The sequence below is a fragment of the Haliotis rufescens genome, unplaced genomic scaffold (genome assembly GCF_023055435.1).
Source record: "Haliotis rufescens isolate VD_foot unplaced genomic scaffold, xgHalRufe1.0.p SCAF_1, whole genome shotgun sequence".
Lineage (NCBI taxonomy): Eukaryota > Metazoa > Mollusca > Gastropoda > Lepetellida > Haliotidae > Haliotis > Haliotis rufescens.
The window spans coordinates 52,919,871-52,936,835 of NW_025963779.1; the positions used below are offsets into that span (position 1 = coordinate 52,919,871).

The window sequence follows — 16,965 nt, forward strand, 5'->3', positions numbered from 1 at the left end:
CGCACTGTTTTACTATGTGCCAACTGGCCCACAAAGTTTAATTATTTCACGTGAGTTCTATTCACCCTCATATTGAAATTTGCCAGAAGATCGCTCTTGTACTGACTGATCAGCGGTTTTTGTTAAGGGGGCTGTAATGTATTGCTCGCTTGGTTAACAAGACACCAACGTAAGCTGGAACCAACAGTGATCTTGCGCAATGTACAATAACAGCGCTCGACTAAATATAGAGGTCAGCGAGAGAGGTATGTGGATAAGATTACGGAGCTGGGGTCAGGGGACATCCTTGTCTAATACCATGACCCGAGCATTAGGTCACGGCTCAGACTGTTGGTAAGAAGTTGAGGACTCAATCGAAGCTTCATACATCTGAACCGATAGATTAAGTTATCAATGAAATTTGCCACGAGAGCTTCCTGTCGAAAGTTTAAAGATTAGAGCTACACATGAATGGGGTGGTGAAAGATTGTTTAAAGTTGGAGATATGTTTTTGACATATAAAAATCTTGGGTGTATCAAGGAACTAAACTCATCAACACTAGGTGCCTGTGTTCTATCATTCGTCATGCTGTCCGCGACTAGGGAGTTCAGAGTGCTTCCCGACCCTACTCTTAGTCGGGAATCACCCCTGCCCCGTTGAGGTCTTCTGCTATGCACAAGGAGCGCGCGCTTCGAGAGTCGGCAGACGACTGTGAGGCTAGCAGACGACCGCAAGCTTCGGCGGCATGCCGAGGAGATTTCATATGAATCAGTAATTATTTTGATGAGCACGGGAACTTCACCTCCCTCTCCTGTCACCTCCGTAATATTTTAGGTTGGCCTTCCTCCCCTCGCTGAATGAGCGAAGCCGATTGGACCACTTGTGCGCGCGACCCTCGTGAGCGGTGAGAGAACACGGAGCGTAGGGATATGTGCGGGAGGCCTGACAATCGAGGAGAGTATAATGAATGATAGTGCGGACCAATAGGATTGCATCCCTGAGCGCTACGGTTATGCCCCGTGTGGCTGCGGGTTCTGACCATACGACAGTAATTGTCACTCACCAATACACTTCTTGAACTCGCATGACACCGCTCTCCATATAAGGAGAGGTAACCATAGAAACTTAGCAGTTTCAACAGAAGTGTCAGAGTTCAAAGCCGCTCGAGCATAAGCGGGACGGCCGTACACTCTCCCAATAGGTTGAGTCGATTCATACGCGCATAGGGCTCCACTCTGATTCAATAGCTCTGCAGTAGAGAGTACGATTATATTTACTGTGTGCTCATGGGCGAGAGAGGCATCAAGGCCGCATCGCTCTGCTAGTACGAAGGGCTCATGAGGGAAAAGAAGGCACTTAGGAGAGGATCTGTTGTCGCCCGCCCAGTTGTTTGGACTCTGTTGGACAAGTCAGTTCGACTCTAGCCCATGACACTAGGCTAACAGCGTTGTAGAGACTTTGATCTTGTGGGAATCTTTACCTTACTATACTGTGCATGCAGCTCACCATGGCGATGTCCCCACCTACTGTCAACCCGAGTACTGTTACCCCTTGGCGCGACCCCACCGACGATATTGGGTGTACGACGACACCGACCCCAACAGCGGCGCCCCACCCGGCTCCGGGGCAGCCCGGCCCGACACCCACGGCTGTCACCCCTACCCCTGGTACCACGCCTCTCAGCCAGGCGTCTACTGACAGCACTCCCACCTCTCAGCAGAATGGCACTTCAAACAACAACTCGGAAACTAACAATAACAACAAACAGCATATCGAATGTGTGGTTTGTGGAGATAAAAGCTCCGGGAAGCATTACGGACAGTTTACATGCGAGGGATGTAAAAGTTTCTTCAAGAGATCTGTAAGACGGAACTTGACATACACCTGTCGAGGGAACAGAACATGCCCAATCGACCAGCATCACCGGAATCAGTGCCAATATTGCCGCCTGAAGAAGTGTCTAAAGATGGGGATGAGGAGGGAAGGTAGGTGGGATACAGGTCAGTGTAATATGATAGACAACTTGTCTTTTAAAGATGCACAGTGCATTGCTTAACATGAGGACAATAACAATTAGCGCCATTTCATGGTATTGTACCCGACGTTTCAAACACTATCTGAACCCGACATTTTCAAAAGTGTCGGCGTTTTATGAGGTTGTTTTTTATTTGATAAAAATACTTTATGACAGCAGTGACATGTCAAAATTATTACAAAACAAGGAAGGGAAATTTAGTAACGTTAAAGAAAATATATTTTTGTTAAAATTGCTTATTTGTCTCGTTTAATGTTAAATCTATCAGTGTAAAAGTGACAGATACGTAGGCTAGAAAAGTTAAAGGAATGCTGTATGATCACGACATTCCAACAGTCGGAACGGGATGTCTACCTGCTTTAGGGTCCATGTGTCCCGCGACCGTTAAAGGCACTGTACATCTCTACTCGCCGGAATGTTATTGCCAGCTCCTCATGTCAAGACAATGTGCGTTATATCATAGCTGTATTTGTGAACAGTAATTAAAAGACATTAAAAAACAGGAATTGCCTTCACTAACGGTTTACATGTTGAAAATGCATGTATGATATTATGTAGTGTGACAGCAATTTATTCCAAATTGAAATCCTGTGAGTCAGAGCTAGTGTAGTCGTATACCTGTGCATCTTTAAAATGATCAGGCAGATCTGAAAAGAATGAGACGAAATTTTTAAAAAATCTAGAATGATTTGTGTTTCTTGGCACTTCTATCCCAATTCTAAAGAAATTTCACCAATGCCTGATATTAAATATCATGTAGGAAAATAATTTTAAAATGAGAATTGATCTACAAGCGTTGTAGGAAAAACCTTGCAAGAAACGTCCACCACTCGATGTAACATGTGTTCCTGTTTTTTTCCACAGCTGTCCAAAGAGGTCGCGTTCCCCCTACACAACATCCCTTCCCAGGGCAGATGGCGTTCCCAAATGGGGATCCCTTGAATGGACATACTTATCTTTCCAGTTTTATATCTATGCTACTAAGGGCCGAGCCCTACCCTACGTCTCGCTATGGACAATGTATGCAGCCAAACAATATTATGGGAATCGAGAATATTTGCGAATTGGCGGCCAGGCTACTGTTTAGCGCAGTCGAGTGGTCAAGAAATATCCCTTTTTTCCCGGACCTGCAAGTGACCGACCAAGTGGCACTCTTGAGACTGGGATGGAGCGAACTTTTCGTCTTGAACGCAGCCCAATGCTCCATGCCCCTCCATGTGGCCCCGCTTTTAGCAGCCGCTGGTCTCCATGCTAGCCCCATGGCTGCCGATCGAGTTGTGGCTTTCATGGATCATATTCGTATATTTCAAGAACAGGTGGAGAAACTGAAAGCCCTTCATGTCGACTCCGCCGAATACAGCTGTTTAAAAGCGATTGTCCTTTTCAGCTCAGGTGAGGATTTTTAATTGTTTGGTATTTTTGTTGGGTTTTTTAACGTCAAATATATTGTTGATTATTCTTTTGTTTGTAGATAGTAAATTGTTGTAAGTCTGAAGTAGTGTAGGTCTGTCACTCTATTGTTCATCAAATTCTGGGTCCAGTGTTGGTTTGTTGGAGGGTGGTCGTGTGTGATATTTTGTTTAAGCTCACATGGGTCATTTCTGGAAAAAAATAATACATAATTATATTCCGATTCCTTATCCCTACATGCAGTGATATATGTCCAAAAAATGTCAATACTGATTATAGTTATTTTATTTTTTTATTATTCCAACAAATTTAAAATTATCTTGATTTTATAGTTTATATGGATAGATAAGGATACATATCTCACCTGACCTCCTATACATTATATACATTTCGAACTTTTATTTTTAGATGTATTGACATCGTTATTGAGTAAAATGGTTAAGTAGATAAAATCTGAAGTGCCCATTTCCTCAACATACTGCGAGATGTTGATAAATTTCACAGTCTTAACACTTCCACAGAACTGTTATACCAGTCGCTACACTCAATCTCATCCTCTATAATTATTGTTCATATGATAAATAAACAATGAACACTAAATCCCAGAAAGTGTGCCTAGTTCTTAAACCCTAAAATGACAATCAGTTTTGACGATTGGGCGATTGTTATTATGAGAAAACGATACGACGACAGATAGCACAATACAAAAGATACACCTTCTCCTAGCGTCAGTGACTGCCTAAATTTTTCACCAAACTTGACGCGTTTTAATTAATAATTAGAATCAAATTGAAAGAGAACTGTCGCTCTCGAAAATGCATTAATAATTAAGTACAACGACTAGCCCAATTATTTGTACATGATCAAAGAACTTAGAGACGAAGGGTATTGGCTATGACAAGGAATGTTTAGAAGTAAAGTAATATTTCTTCATCGCTATGTCTGTGTCGTATTACCTATTTGTGTAGGTTAAGTAATTAAGGGCAGTGGGCGAAAAAACTATCGACTTTGAATATTTTGCACATTATTGGCCGATAAAGTCATGGAGTAGGGTTAATGCCATAATTAACACGTGGGTATGATCAGTAGATTGTATCGATAAACCTTCAGCTTTTGTACAACAGTCAACATTTGATTTATTGATCGACGAGTCAATACAAGTCCATTCATTAGGCGGTTTAGAATTGATTTTGCCAATTTAAAATTCCGGAATGAGAGGATATGGGTGGAATAGGTTGTATGTGAATCATACACTGTGACAACACGGCTCAAGTCGAACAGATCAAACAGAAAGTTCATGACAATGAACTATTTGGAATAGTTCTTCACCATTTATACGTAGAACATGTTTTCGTATGAATTAACAGAGAATTGATACAACGCGAATTAAGTTCTGTAAACTTAGAGTATGTCAAGCTATAGGAGCAAAAGCCATCAACGTTATCATAAATTACAGTTTGCGAATTTTTCTAGGAATCTCTGGGTTTGAATGGATGTGATGCTATCAAACGAGACGAGCTTAGTTCCTACTTAGTCGTTGTGTGTCTTTGAATCCTGGGAGGAAATTATACAGTGTAGAGTCCCTGTCATTCAAAATCACAGATATTCTTCCAAATTGGTTCCTGTTTTTCATCCACTGTGCTTCGACTGATGGTGATCCTGACCATAATTTGTCGTTTCCTTGGGAAAGAGTGGTCTAATTCTGCAAGACGGGAATTCTTTAAACTTTGCAATTTCATCAGACAGTGAAACTGTCTTGCTTTTTTTCCAGGAAGAAGTTTGGTTTTTCAATAATGGCGAGTTGGAGTTTGGGAGATTTGACAAGTAAACACCCGCTCTGCTTCCTTGTTCAAATTAAAATTTGGTTAGGAATCTATAGGGATCCCTTCTGCTCCCTTCACGGAGCCGTTCTAAGATGGAAAAGACTAGGGGACGCATCGCCGTGGATTTTCATCGCATTTGGCACAACGCGAGCCTCAGAGGTTAAGCCAATGACAACACAACACGGCGGTCTTTGTTAGACTTAGTCAAACTGATGCATTTCGAAATGATTTACAGAAGGGAACAAGTAAATGAACAAATAGAGAGTGCCACGGGGCTTTTAACGTTCACTTCCCCATGTTAAACTGCGAGAGAAAAATTGTGTTGGAACGTGTTACCCTTGCCCCTGTGGCCACATCCTACGCCGGCTCATTGACATAGAGGGTATTTTGCATTTAACTGGTCAAAAATTCAGAGTTGACAAAGTTTTGTAGTTCGTGACATAGTATGTTTTGCACCTATGCGCAAAGAAGCGGTCACGCGCTCAGTTCAAGGGGGAACATGATCTTTGGGATTTCAGAGTAGAAGCAGACGATTTAGCTCAGCAGACGACAAGACAATGCAAGTTGTTAGACCTTTGTCAAAATTTGTGCTGGTGCATATTGGGCAATTGGGTAGTGTGGCAGAGACTCTGTCGTGAAATGTAACGCGGTAACTGAAACAAGTCGGCAGTCCTGATGAGTGAAAGAAGCAGACGACAAGTTAATCTCCTGCACGTGGTAGACTGTGAGACAGCTCGGGGCAAAATCGCTGACATTTTTAAAGATCTATTCCTTAAGGATAAAATGTGATAAATTGAAGCACACACACACACACACACACACACACACACACACACACAACTCCTTCCTATGTACCAAATTTACCTGAATAATTAGAGACATCCACTATTCAGTGTTGTCAGTGGTCAAAGGAAAGGTGTTTGTTGTAAAAACAGATACTTTCCAAGTTCCTTCAACAGAGCATCTCCGATTCCAAAAGGATGTGCCACAGTGAATTCCTCCACATCCTCCATAAATATTTATCGCCTAATGGACCTAATTTTCTGAATATCACGTTGGCAGGAGCTAAAAATTTGTTCAAACAACAAGAGCCTCTAAGTCGATACTCCGCGCTTATTTTCATTTGAAATCAATACCTGCACTCATGTTAATTTGTATCGCTCTAAGGGTGTTCCATAAAAATCATATATTTTGATAACACCGATAGTTTATATCGCAGGACAGGTGTGGCGATACCTGTGAAAGATAAAACAATAGAACAACGTGATAAGAATATTTTAAGTCGCAGCTGAAAAGGGCATTTTGTGAGATTAAAACAGTGTATGATATTACCAGAGAAGGTATTTCCAAACATGTTGACACAGGAATCTGTTTCAGTAGGTGGATCGTGTACTGTTAAGGGTAGCTCATGGTTTGGTTTAGTTCAGCCTTGTCCACGAAGTTATCGGGTATTTATAGACAACTGGCTGTCCTTACCCCATGCCTTATATTGCAATAAATCTTCACAAAGCAAATCCTTTAGAAATGTACACGTGAGTTCCTTCTTAGCTATTATGTGCCAATCTCTACTAATTATAGACAAACACACAGTATTCAAACATGCATAAAATCATGGTGTACGCAAATATACAAATAGCTGTAATAAGAAAGGTTCTGACATGTGCCGACTTTCTGAAGCCCCAGTGCAGACTTGTCGGTTGACTATTTGCATTATGATTCACTGAAGTTTTTGCCTTTGTTCGGCTCAAATTGGTGTAATTTATGCTGTCTGACTGTCATTCTCTGCTTCATTTTTAGGTTCAGTCAAGCGCTAAGTTTTAAAACGAGACTGGAGAGTTTCTCTGCTCGTGTTCTGTAACTGATCTGGGTCGCTGATCATTTGTGTGAAAACATGCAAGCAGAACTTCCGCTGATTTCCGCTTTGACGTGTAATCTTCGTCTGCTTCTAGCTTACTAAACAGCACGTGGTAGCAGACGACTAAATGTCGTCTGCGAGCCCAAATTTCCCGCCAGAATAATTGCAGGGGAAAATGGGGCTGTGGTACAGCTGATTAAAACTATTTGATTTGAAGAAACACTTGAGCTCATTTGGCAACCACACTAAATGCTGCTGAGAGCGGCTTTATTAAGGATTTTAGATTCACTGTTGAAATCACTTCCTCTTTGTATTAACAGGTAATTGATCAGTGCCGTTGTGTTTGTTTATCTCATTAGGCATTAATAACTGACACTTGTTATAGAGTCGACGCCAGAATGTGTAATTTGTAAACACTAGTGATAAGATGGCTATCTTTTCTAACATAAGAACTATTACTTAAAATCAGTGCACATTATTAAGGATTCTTGAGACACTTAATAAACTCAAGTATTTGGAACATAAGTCATTCATTGATAAATTTAAAACTTGAACTTAGACAATTCAATTTTGTACAAATTGTCTGAAATACGTTGCCAAAGTTCAGATTAATATCTAAAACGACACAAATATACTAAGCAAGTATAATGTCCCATGTACACTAGATATATATAATAGTAGCTAACCAAGTGTGCCAACTTATGCTCATGGCATGCACGTTTATTAAACATAGTGAACATATATTCCGACTGCCTGATCCAGTAAAGGTCGTGGCTGATATTTAATATGTGTTGATGTTTGGTAAAGGAAGCAGGCCGCAGCCAGCCTTCCAGCAGACGCACGAGTGTTACGCCATCAACAATAAGCAGGGTTGTCGACTGCAGGTGTTTCAATGGTATCAGCACTGTGCAGTTATGCCGAGAATTCTACATATGTTGACGCCGGGCTTAGCTTGTCGCTCTGACCAGCATGCTTGCTGTTTAGTATTGTAATAAACAGTATAATATTCTCCTAAATTTTACACATGAAGCCCTAATAGGTTCTGTGTTGTTTGCATAATGCTGCAAACCGCATGAATATCTAGAATACGTATATATACAATAATGATAAAAATCATATACAATTTTTATCCGGCCTGGTACTTTTAGCATTGATTTGAGCAATACAAAGATTCGTTTTTGAAAATTTGATATATCTAATTGTCGATTACGTCACATGATACAAATCACCATCTGTCTATATGATGCCAGTGGTCACAGCAAAGTCAAAACAAAGATCCAACTCTGGTTAATGATGTTATATTACTGATTAAATATCATTGTATATTTTGTATTTTAGATTGTATTGAGGGTTATGCAATTTTGTCAACACATATAAGCTTGTGGCAATGCTATTTAAACAGAATCTCTCTCTAAGCAGACATATTTCAAAGTGGTCGAGTTAAGTTAAAATAATGATTAATACTAAGCGAGTTCGAGCGCTAAAATATGAGGATTTAAAGCATCATGGCGAGGCGCGTTCGCCTGAAATATCAATATTCTTGCCGCAGTTTTCACGCCTTTATTTCCCAACCAAACGCATAATTCATAATAATACAATTTAACCCTTCCAGCCTAAAATTATACCCATCCTAAAATTATCCTATCTTTGCCCAATTTTATGAATCATAAAAGCGGCCGCATAGCGAAGCTTGGACTGTCCTGTTCGCCGTGAGCCCTTGAGGCTTGGGTGTCCGCCTCGTAGTAAATAACGCTGGTAAAATGGGGGGAGGAGGGGGGGACAAGGTCACACACAAGGGGAGAGGGACTGGCCGTCAGCGTTTTTTTTATTGAAATAAGCTGTTAACACGGGTCGCGGTAACCTTAGGTATGACAGATACTCCGTTAACGGCGTATGTCACCGAGATAAATAAATAAGTTGATTTGTAGGTTCGTATGCGTTGAGTAACACAAATGAAATCGACAATATGATAATTCCATCTTATCGTATTACTCGCGTACTTGTAGCACTAAGTTGAAATTGACATACATACTGAACATGTGTGGAAAGGTCGGTATAACCCGAGTCTGTAACATATGGTGGGTTGATCGAACGATGATAGCAGTTTCTCAGTCTAACATTCGTGCCATGTTCTTCCGGCTGTGAAGACGAGATTACGTGTTTAAGATCCAAGTCGCAACTCCTCGGTGTTCGTCGGCTGGGGCTTTTCGAATTTTAACTAGGTCATTGTCGCGAGCTATTCGCGAGCCGTAAACCTCTGTGTCGACACAGCGACATTTATAATACCCAAAGTTCAAACAGCAAATTTTCATCATTTTCCAACCGCGAACAACATAAACAAGGCTCCTTTCTTGTTGATAGTGTAATTATTCTATAGTGTATATATTATATGACTAATTGCTGCCAGTTGAATCAAGGCCCTGTGTCGGGTCACAGCTGTTGGCCATACGGATCCCGACCCTGTAATTTGAAAGTCGCATTCCTTGCACCACAGTCTTATTCCCGTCTAGTCGCTCTCACAAGTGGGCCATGCTGGTGTGTGGCGTGATAAGAATGCGAAATGAGGCCAAGAAAATTTTATATGTGCTACTTCCAGACATGCAATATATTTATTTATCATAATTACGAATATGGCACAGCGTACTATTACTTAAACAATGTACCGCACAAATAGCTTATTCAGTATTGTAGCGGAATATGTAATCAATTTAGTAGTAATTTTCCCATACATTCTATGGATTTATATTATGTACGTTATGCTGCACTCAAAATGTAATGTAAAAAATTGATATTTCCTACAACAGTTACATTTATACAAAAAAACAGTTGATAGTTTTTATAATGAAAGTATGTTTCAATTTAAATTAGAACAACACTAATTGATATCTATTTTAAACCAAACTTTAATTACTCGGAAAAAAGTTTCATGAATATGGGTATATCGATAGAGGGATAAATTATGTATTGACATGACGTTATATTGAGTATGCATGAAAGCATCAATGTTGTCTGGGTTCTATCTACTGAAACATCCTTCTAGATAACGTCATTTGATAGGTCTGTCTGCATACTTTCACGTCGTACCCTTGTACACACTGGAATGACATGTCATTAACACTGCTTCAGATCCAATCAATGATAGTTCAATAGGCTCTTGTCTGATACATATTGAACTATTGGTCTACCAGGTGACAGTGTCGCGCCGCTTAATAAAGACACCACATATTTCAATCGCTCATTCAATAGTTTTGTGTATAGGAGATACATTATCTAATATCTAGCGATTAAGCCTTTGTGTAAATCATGTCTCCAGCTGGTGTATACAGGTACATGCATATACGCATATTATGTTACAAATTATACAGGTTTAAATTACATATTTCACACAAAAGGCTTCAATTAAACTCAAGGAAGATTATTGATAAAATATCACAGGGAGATTCCTCTGTACAACCGTTTACCACTTTAGAATATAAATAATAATTTATAATGCTTGGGAATATGTGCAGTATAGGTTGAATACGGATTGATGTAAGTAAGTGTCTCATTAATATATATAGGATACAGACTGGCAATACGCGGGTACGCAAGGGCAGTAGATCTGGCAAATATAATACATTTACAGGATCGTAAACCGAGCTTGACTTTAGCGACATTTTACACACATCAGTGCTCCTGTCGTTTCAGTCGTAATTAAAACTTGCTAGAACACAGCTAACGGCCAAAGGTTAAATATTTCAGGTTCAGTTGCACACTGTATGCTATAGTATCCAGGTCTGCGTTATCGACTACTCCACGCTGACAAGTGTATATGTTTAGAAAAGTAATAACAAACATAATATCACATGACCTGACGCCACAAGCAAGCGTAACTTTATAGTAGTCGGCGACCTTTCCAAGCCCCCACGGAAGCTCATCCCAACACTATTTTCCTGCTGCTAATTTTAGGAAGTTGAATTTTTTTCCTGCTTTAAATGCTCTCTGTTTAGTTTGAACTTTCCGATGGCTCTCTTGTGCACAAAATAGACCGTGTAATTTTCTCTTACCCGCGCGTGTTGACGTCTAAAGCAGTTGTGAAGTTTTTTCCTACCGATAATACAGCCTGTTTGACATGGTTTTAATTAGTAGTGAGGATGCATGTACTTACGGGCACATCATTGTGTCAATCTGAGCTATCGGCTGGCTGTTGTGTGCGTTACTTTTTGGGCAATTGGTTCTGTCCAACTGATAGCGGCAAATACGAAGCGACTTTAATCTTTGAAATTTCACCAAATTCTAAAAATGTTAACTTCTTAAAAATAATACCCACCGATAACATGTATGCATTTACCACTGAATAATTGTTCAAAGTTGATTTTCCTTTTTAACCGTTATCGGATAATAAATAGATCCTAGGTTGCACTGCAGATGAAATCTAAATTAAACGCCATAAAGACCCCCATGTTTAGTCAATGTTACATCGGCTGATTTCTTTGTGTTATATGCTCTTGTAATTTCTCGTTCAACCCAACAGCGTCATAGCAGACCACAACAAAAGAACGTTTTCTGCGGAGACAAATTAATTCCTGATGATATAAAGGCGGGATTCAGCGACAACTAATATCCTGGTCGTTCTCCTAGTCCTGTTCATTTTATTAAAACAAATAGTTCATGTTGCAACTGCGAACTCCTAATGACTAGAGGGCAGTCTCCAGTTCCTGCTCTTTGCCGCATAACGTTCAAAGGGTGTGACTCTTTGGAAAAGCTGCAGTGAATGAGAGCTGAGAAATAACATCGCTTCTCTGCAAGCACGTGTATAATTTGTCCCCGTACAGCTCGGACACGTCATCCCTAGTTTCGAACCACCGAGGAACATTAGACTCGGCAAAATGTAATCGATTGGGGCACAATCATTCACACCTCTAAAGTTCCTGCCTTGCCCATGTAGTCAACGAAGAACGATGCCGTTTAGCAGTCGAGCAGAATGCTCTACACGAGTAGAGTCATTAACTTAAAGTGATCCCGCAATTCAAATAATTACCGACGCTAAAATAATGACATGCCTATTTGATGTGTTCATTCGGACAGAATCCCGGCTTTGTTCGCTGTTTACTTGCAAGCACAAGCGTAAAATGTTCGGAAATGTGCCGACTCGGACTTAAAGGTCCTTTTGATTCCATCTACAGTTATCGGGTTTGCTACGTCGTGATCCTAAGCATAGGCCGTGGACTAGGAATTGAACAGCTCGGCCTCAATAGCACCATGCCCCGGAACCAAGGTTCAATTTTCCCCTGTCAATAGTTGTTACAACAGACTCCAATTATGTTGAAAATATGAGAGACATTGTTTAATGATACAGGACCTCAGTGAACGGATAAAGTCATAGGAAAATCGAATCTACGTGGTGGAACGGATTGTTCGGGACTAAGAGCAAACGAAGAACCATTTTATATCTGTATCAATATCCTCTGATCCAATATCGCTATCCGAACACACGACCGCTGTTATTTGAACAATTTCATATACAAGCATTGCTGACAATTTCATATCGGTACGGTCATTCGCAGGTCCTAACAGATTCAACCAGACCCTTCTACTCAATCTCCAGACCCGACCAAATGCTCATTGCGGCCGATGGACAGTCAGGGAAAATTGAAATGATTATTCCTGCTCCTCCTTTTGGCCGACGAAAGCTAATATCTATCTGAATTGCGATCAATAGATTATGATAGGGGGTCACGAAATATTATTGTCAAAGTGTTTCAATCTGAGATCCCGGCGTGTTCGCTGGGGTCATCGTATCGATGGTTGTCTTCCAATTTGCTCGGGCCTCGTGTTGACGTCTTTATAGTTGTTTATGCTACTCTTTGTCTGAACCGTGGCAGAACGCTGGCAGTGGGGGGATAGGAATGGTTTTCTCTTTAGGTAAAGGATTATTCAGTCTGTATTAAATTTGAGTGGAGTGAGGGGACTTGTAGCGTGTGGCGAGGAAGACCCTTGGTCAAAGTTCATGGCGTTTATGAAAGTAGTAAGACTATTAAACACTTCGAATAGCACCAGCATGATTTATATGGTGGTTTGGACGTGTCCATTAAGTCACACCTACTCACAAGTCAATATTTATCTTGTCAGATTATGTCTATCAAATCTGATCCGGATAGTTAAAGCAATAAGTAAAGTATTTATTTGGATACGATAATGCATCTGTCTTCATTTATTATTCCTTCGATATCCGTACAACCAATACACCAGAATGTCTCGGTGTTCAATAGAGAAACAATTTTCATATAATCTGAAAATTTGTGGGATATTCTATGCAGTGGCAACTCTTTAAGTATGCAGTAACCTCATAAGGTAAACAGGTGATCATTTTCACTGACTAATAGCAGCCTGGTGAGACATATTTGACTGGATAAGTCCCTCGATTGTGATAGATTCTGTGGTGTGGGAATTTTAAATCAAAGCAGGGAATCGGCAAAAACTGCGCATCCGACGGAAAAGAATGAGTGAATAGATATATAACAGTTAGTGACGTGATAGTCATGAAAAATGCAATAGGGGAATTGTTAAATGCTTGTTACAGGCTAGAGAGAGAAAAAGGTTGAATAGCCAATTGAAACAGGCAGAATGAAAGAATGAGAGCTCAACCGTACCAAGACATAAAACATTAAACTCGTTCAACTTGAATTGATCACAGGTACATCTTGATGCACTACAGGTATTCTCGCGATTCTCGACTCTGGAAAACTATGTTACCGAAAATTATTCTGCAAAGCCAATTTTAGTTCATTTGGATTTATGATTAACTTGAGGGTTTTTCATTCAGATAATCATCTATGGTTATAAATGTATTTTGTTTTACGATAGGTAAATCGTTTACATGAAATGGAATATGTGTATTGTATGTTTCAGGGTCTACTAACATACACTATAACAACACAAACACGTGCATTTAACCCAGTGGGTGGGAGCCATATATATTGAGATATTCAGAATGAAGTATATTGATATTTGAAGTTTGTGAAAGGCTAAAGTACTTTTCTATTATTCAGAAAGTAGCCGTGGACAAATTGCTAGAAAAGTTCCAGTCTTGCTAGGGGACATGGGAGTGACGAGCGAAATATGTAATTATACAATTTCTGGCCCAAACTTTTGCACGAAACATGAAATATGATATCTCTATTCTCATCATATAAGGAACATTTATTGAATAGGAGCAAGTCAGTGTCACACACGAAGGTTGTAGAAACTATAAATATTACACATTTATCAGCAAAGATCATCACTTCATTACTTAATCTCAGACCTATCTGTGCATCATGAATATGATAAAGACAGATTCTTTGTTTAGAATTCGAAAAGGATTCTGAGTCGAAGTTAAGTTAACGAACACATGTCATTCATTCATAGTTGCTAATTAATTCATTCTTTTCCAGATGCCTGTGGTCTGTCAGATGCCAATCACATTGAAAGTATTCAAGAGAAATCCCAATGCGCTCTAGAGGAGTATGTACGCAGCCAGTACCCAAACCAGCCTACCCGATTTGGCAAACTTCTTCTGAGACTTCCATCCCTTCGCTCGGTCAGTGCTCAGGTCATTGAACAGCTTTTCTTCGTCAGACTGGTGGGAAAGACCCCGATCGAGACACTTATACGTGATATGTTGTTGAGCGGAGGCTCATTCAACTGGCCCTACATGTCAATACAGTGAGGAACCAGAATCCTAGTCTTTCCGAGAAGGGCCCGGTGGATGTAGACCTATTGGTCTCCAATGTTGGCAATCTTTGACTAGCCATAGGTCAAACTGTCTGGCGACCCTTGCGGTCAACCACGTACTCGATTACCAGTTAGTGCTATTATCCATCCCAATATAATGGCTTTTATATGAACAGTGCGTTTATCGACATTAGCACATGGTTATTGAGAGGTTTGTGTAAATTCTAGCGGTTTTGACTTTGACAAATTTGGGCTGAATTTTAGCCTGTACTGATTATTGCTCTATTACCCTAGAGATCTTCATAATGTGCTATAAAATACTCGAAATGACCCTTTAAGAGATGATGACTTTATGCGGTACGCTGTACATTGGGGTACTATTGTATCCTGATGTACGAGACAAAAGTGCTATAACTAATGAAAGAAAAGTGCTGAGCTCCGAAACAAGTGCTGAACAACTGTCACGAGCGGGCTGAAGTGACCCCAGAAGCAGCCTTTTCTCCTGAAAGCCTTTTAGGGCCGAACATATGAAGCCATGAGACACTATGAACCTAATGCCAGTCCGGGTGCCAGCCAAATTGCACTCGCGGCCACAGGAGTTAGGCCGGTACTACACCTTCTCTTCTACATTCGAATGAAGACTACGTCATCAAAAAGTGTGTATTCGTCATCATAAAGTGTGCACCACGTGCACCATTTCATCGTTCAACAAGGGCAGCTGTAGTTACTTCGTCATTGACTTAATCCACGCCCTTTTTGCTCGGTCATTGTCTGGTATTGCCCGATTTGAAGAAACCAAGTTTCTATGAGACTTATCGCTGAGTGTATTCACGAAGCTAACGACATGACCGTCGACGCAAAAGGTTCGTTCAACCTTAAATAGTGTTGTTTTTGTAAAAAATGACTCTTGTATTCTACCATTTTCAAGTATTCCCATCATTTTTGTCAAATCAAAACTTTCCATATGTCACAAATGATGTCTATTGAATAGATTTACGCAGGATGTAGAAATATCGACAAAGTGTTCATTATCTGTTCTTGTAAATGTGTTGTCACTAGTTCATTTTAATGGTTCTAAACCATATCATTTCATTTGCATTAGGAAGAGAGTCCCTTTAATAGGCAATGACTATTTTGATAGGTTCAAAGCGCTGATGAAGATGAACCCCAATGGGTTGACCATCAGCAGTTTTTACCAAATTCCAAATCAAAATACTTGTCTGTTAAATAGATACTTTTCTTCACTAATATATCATCCCCATGTCATCGTAGTGTCCAAGTTATTACTCACCGAATTATACAGAAGGTATTTCGTGAATTGTGTGCTTGTAAATTACCAAAAACTCAAAAGTTATTAGCTAATGCCAAAAGTTCCCAAGCGAATACTGCCGTGTTATCTGTAAACAGTACTCATAGAGTAGAAAACACGGGAGAGATAGTACAACCTTGCTTGCGACCATTTCCACATCTTTATAGTGTTTGTTGCTTCTTGAAAAAAAGCAGTGTCCGTTCCGTTGCCACGCAAAGGCGTCTTATATAATGATCGTTTTATGTATGACCTACTCTCTTTTTTGTTTGCTCGGCGAATATTTTCACTGTTGTCCGCTTCTATACTTGTGTGTCAAAGACACTATACAATGGGCTTTAATACGATTAAAACTGATGTTAAAATTCAATTCTGAGTGATTGTCCTCTTTTCATTTTTAGTTCGTTCTTATTAGGACAACTGCTTTCTGCTTCATGTTGTTGCACTGGCAGTTCAAGAGCGGTTACAACTACATACAACACTTACAACTAGGTACACAACCGTTACAACCACGCACACAACCGTTACAACAATGTACACATATGTGCGTAAACGTTCAGTGTTGATACACAAGCTAAACAACACTATATGCAGGCAAGACACAAACAATACTGTCTATGTACTTGGATGTTCTGACGTGTTGTCTGGCATCGTGTTCGCAATGGGGGCCGATGCGGTAACAGCGGGTGTATATCGACGCATCAACGTACGCCACAGTCTCCGAGTCGCTCAGTGAGGAACTTGAAATCCACACGAATACGTAACCCACCAGAACTATCAAATACGAACATGAAGCATATGGATCTTTTATTACACAATACATTTCTCTCCTGTAAAAAATGTTTTCCTGATGTGATTTCA

The 16,965-nt window shown here is 40.2% G+C and overlaps 1 protein-coding gene across 4 annotated transcripts; it reads left to right on the forward strand.

Annotated features, from left to right (window-relative positions):
• Positions 1-1,097: 1,097 nt before the first annotated feature.
• Positions 1,098-16,474, forward strand: LOC124131327 (COUP transcription factor 2-like). Of its 4 annotated transcripts, none has more exons than XM_046494530.2 (4): positions 1,098-1,980; positions 2,880-3,407; positions 14,135-14,206; positions 14,519-16,474. In XM_046494530.2, the coding sequence occupies exons 1-4, from the start codon at positions 1,476-1,478 to the stop codon at positions 14,791-14,793; spliced, it is 1,380 nt and encodes a 459-aa protein (XP_046350486.1). In that variant the 5' UTR covers positions 1,098-1,475; the 3' UTR covers positions 14,794-16,474. The 4 variants fall into 4 exon arrangements, with proteins under 4 accessions (XP_046350486.1, XP_046350488.1, XP_046350489.1 ...); XM_046494532.2 differs by having other exon boundaries at positions 1,117-1,965; XM_046494533.2 differs by lacking the exon at positions 14,135-14,206 and having other exon boundaries at positions 1,129-1,980.
• Positions 16,475-16,965: the final 491 nt, after the last annotated feature.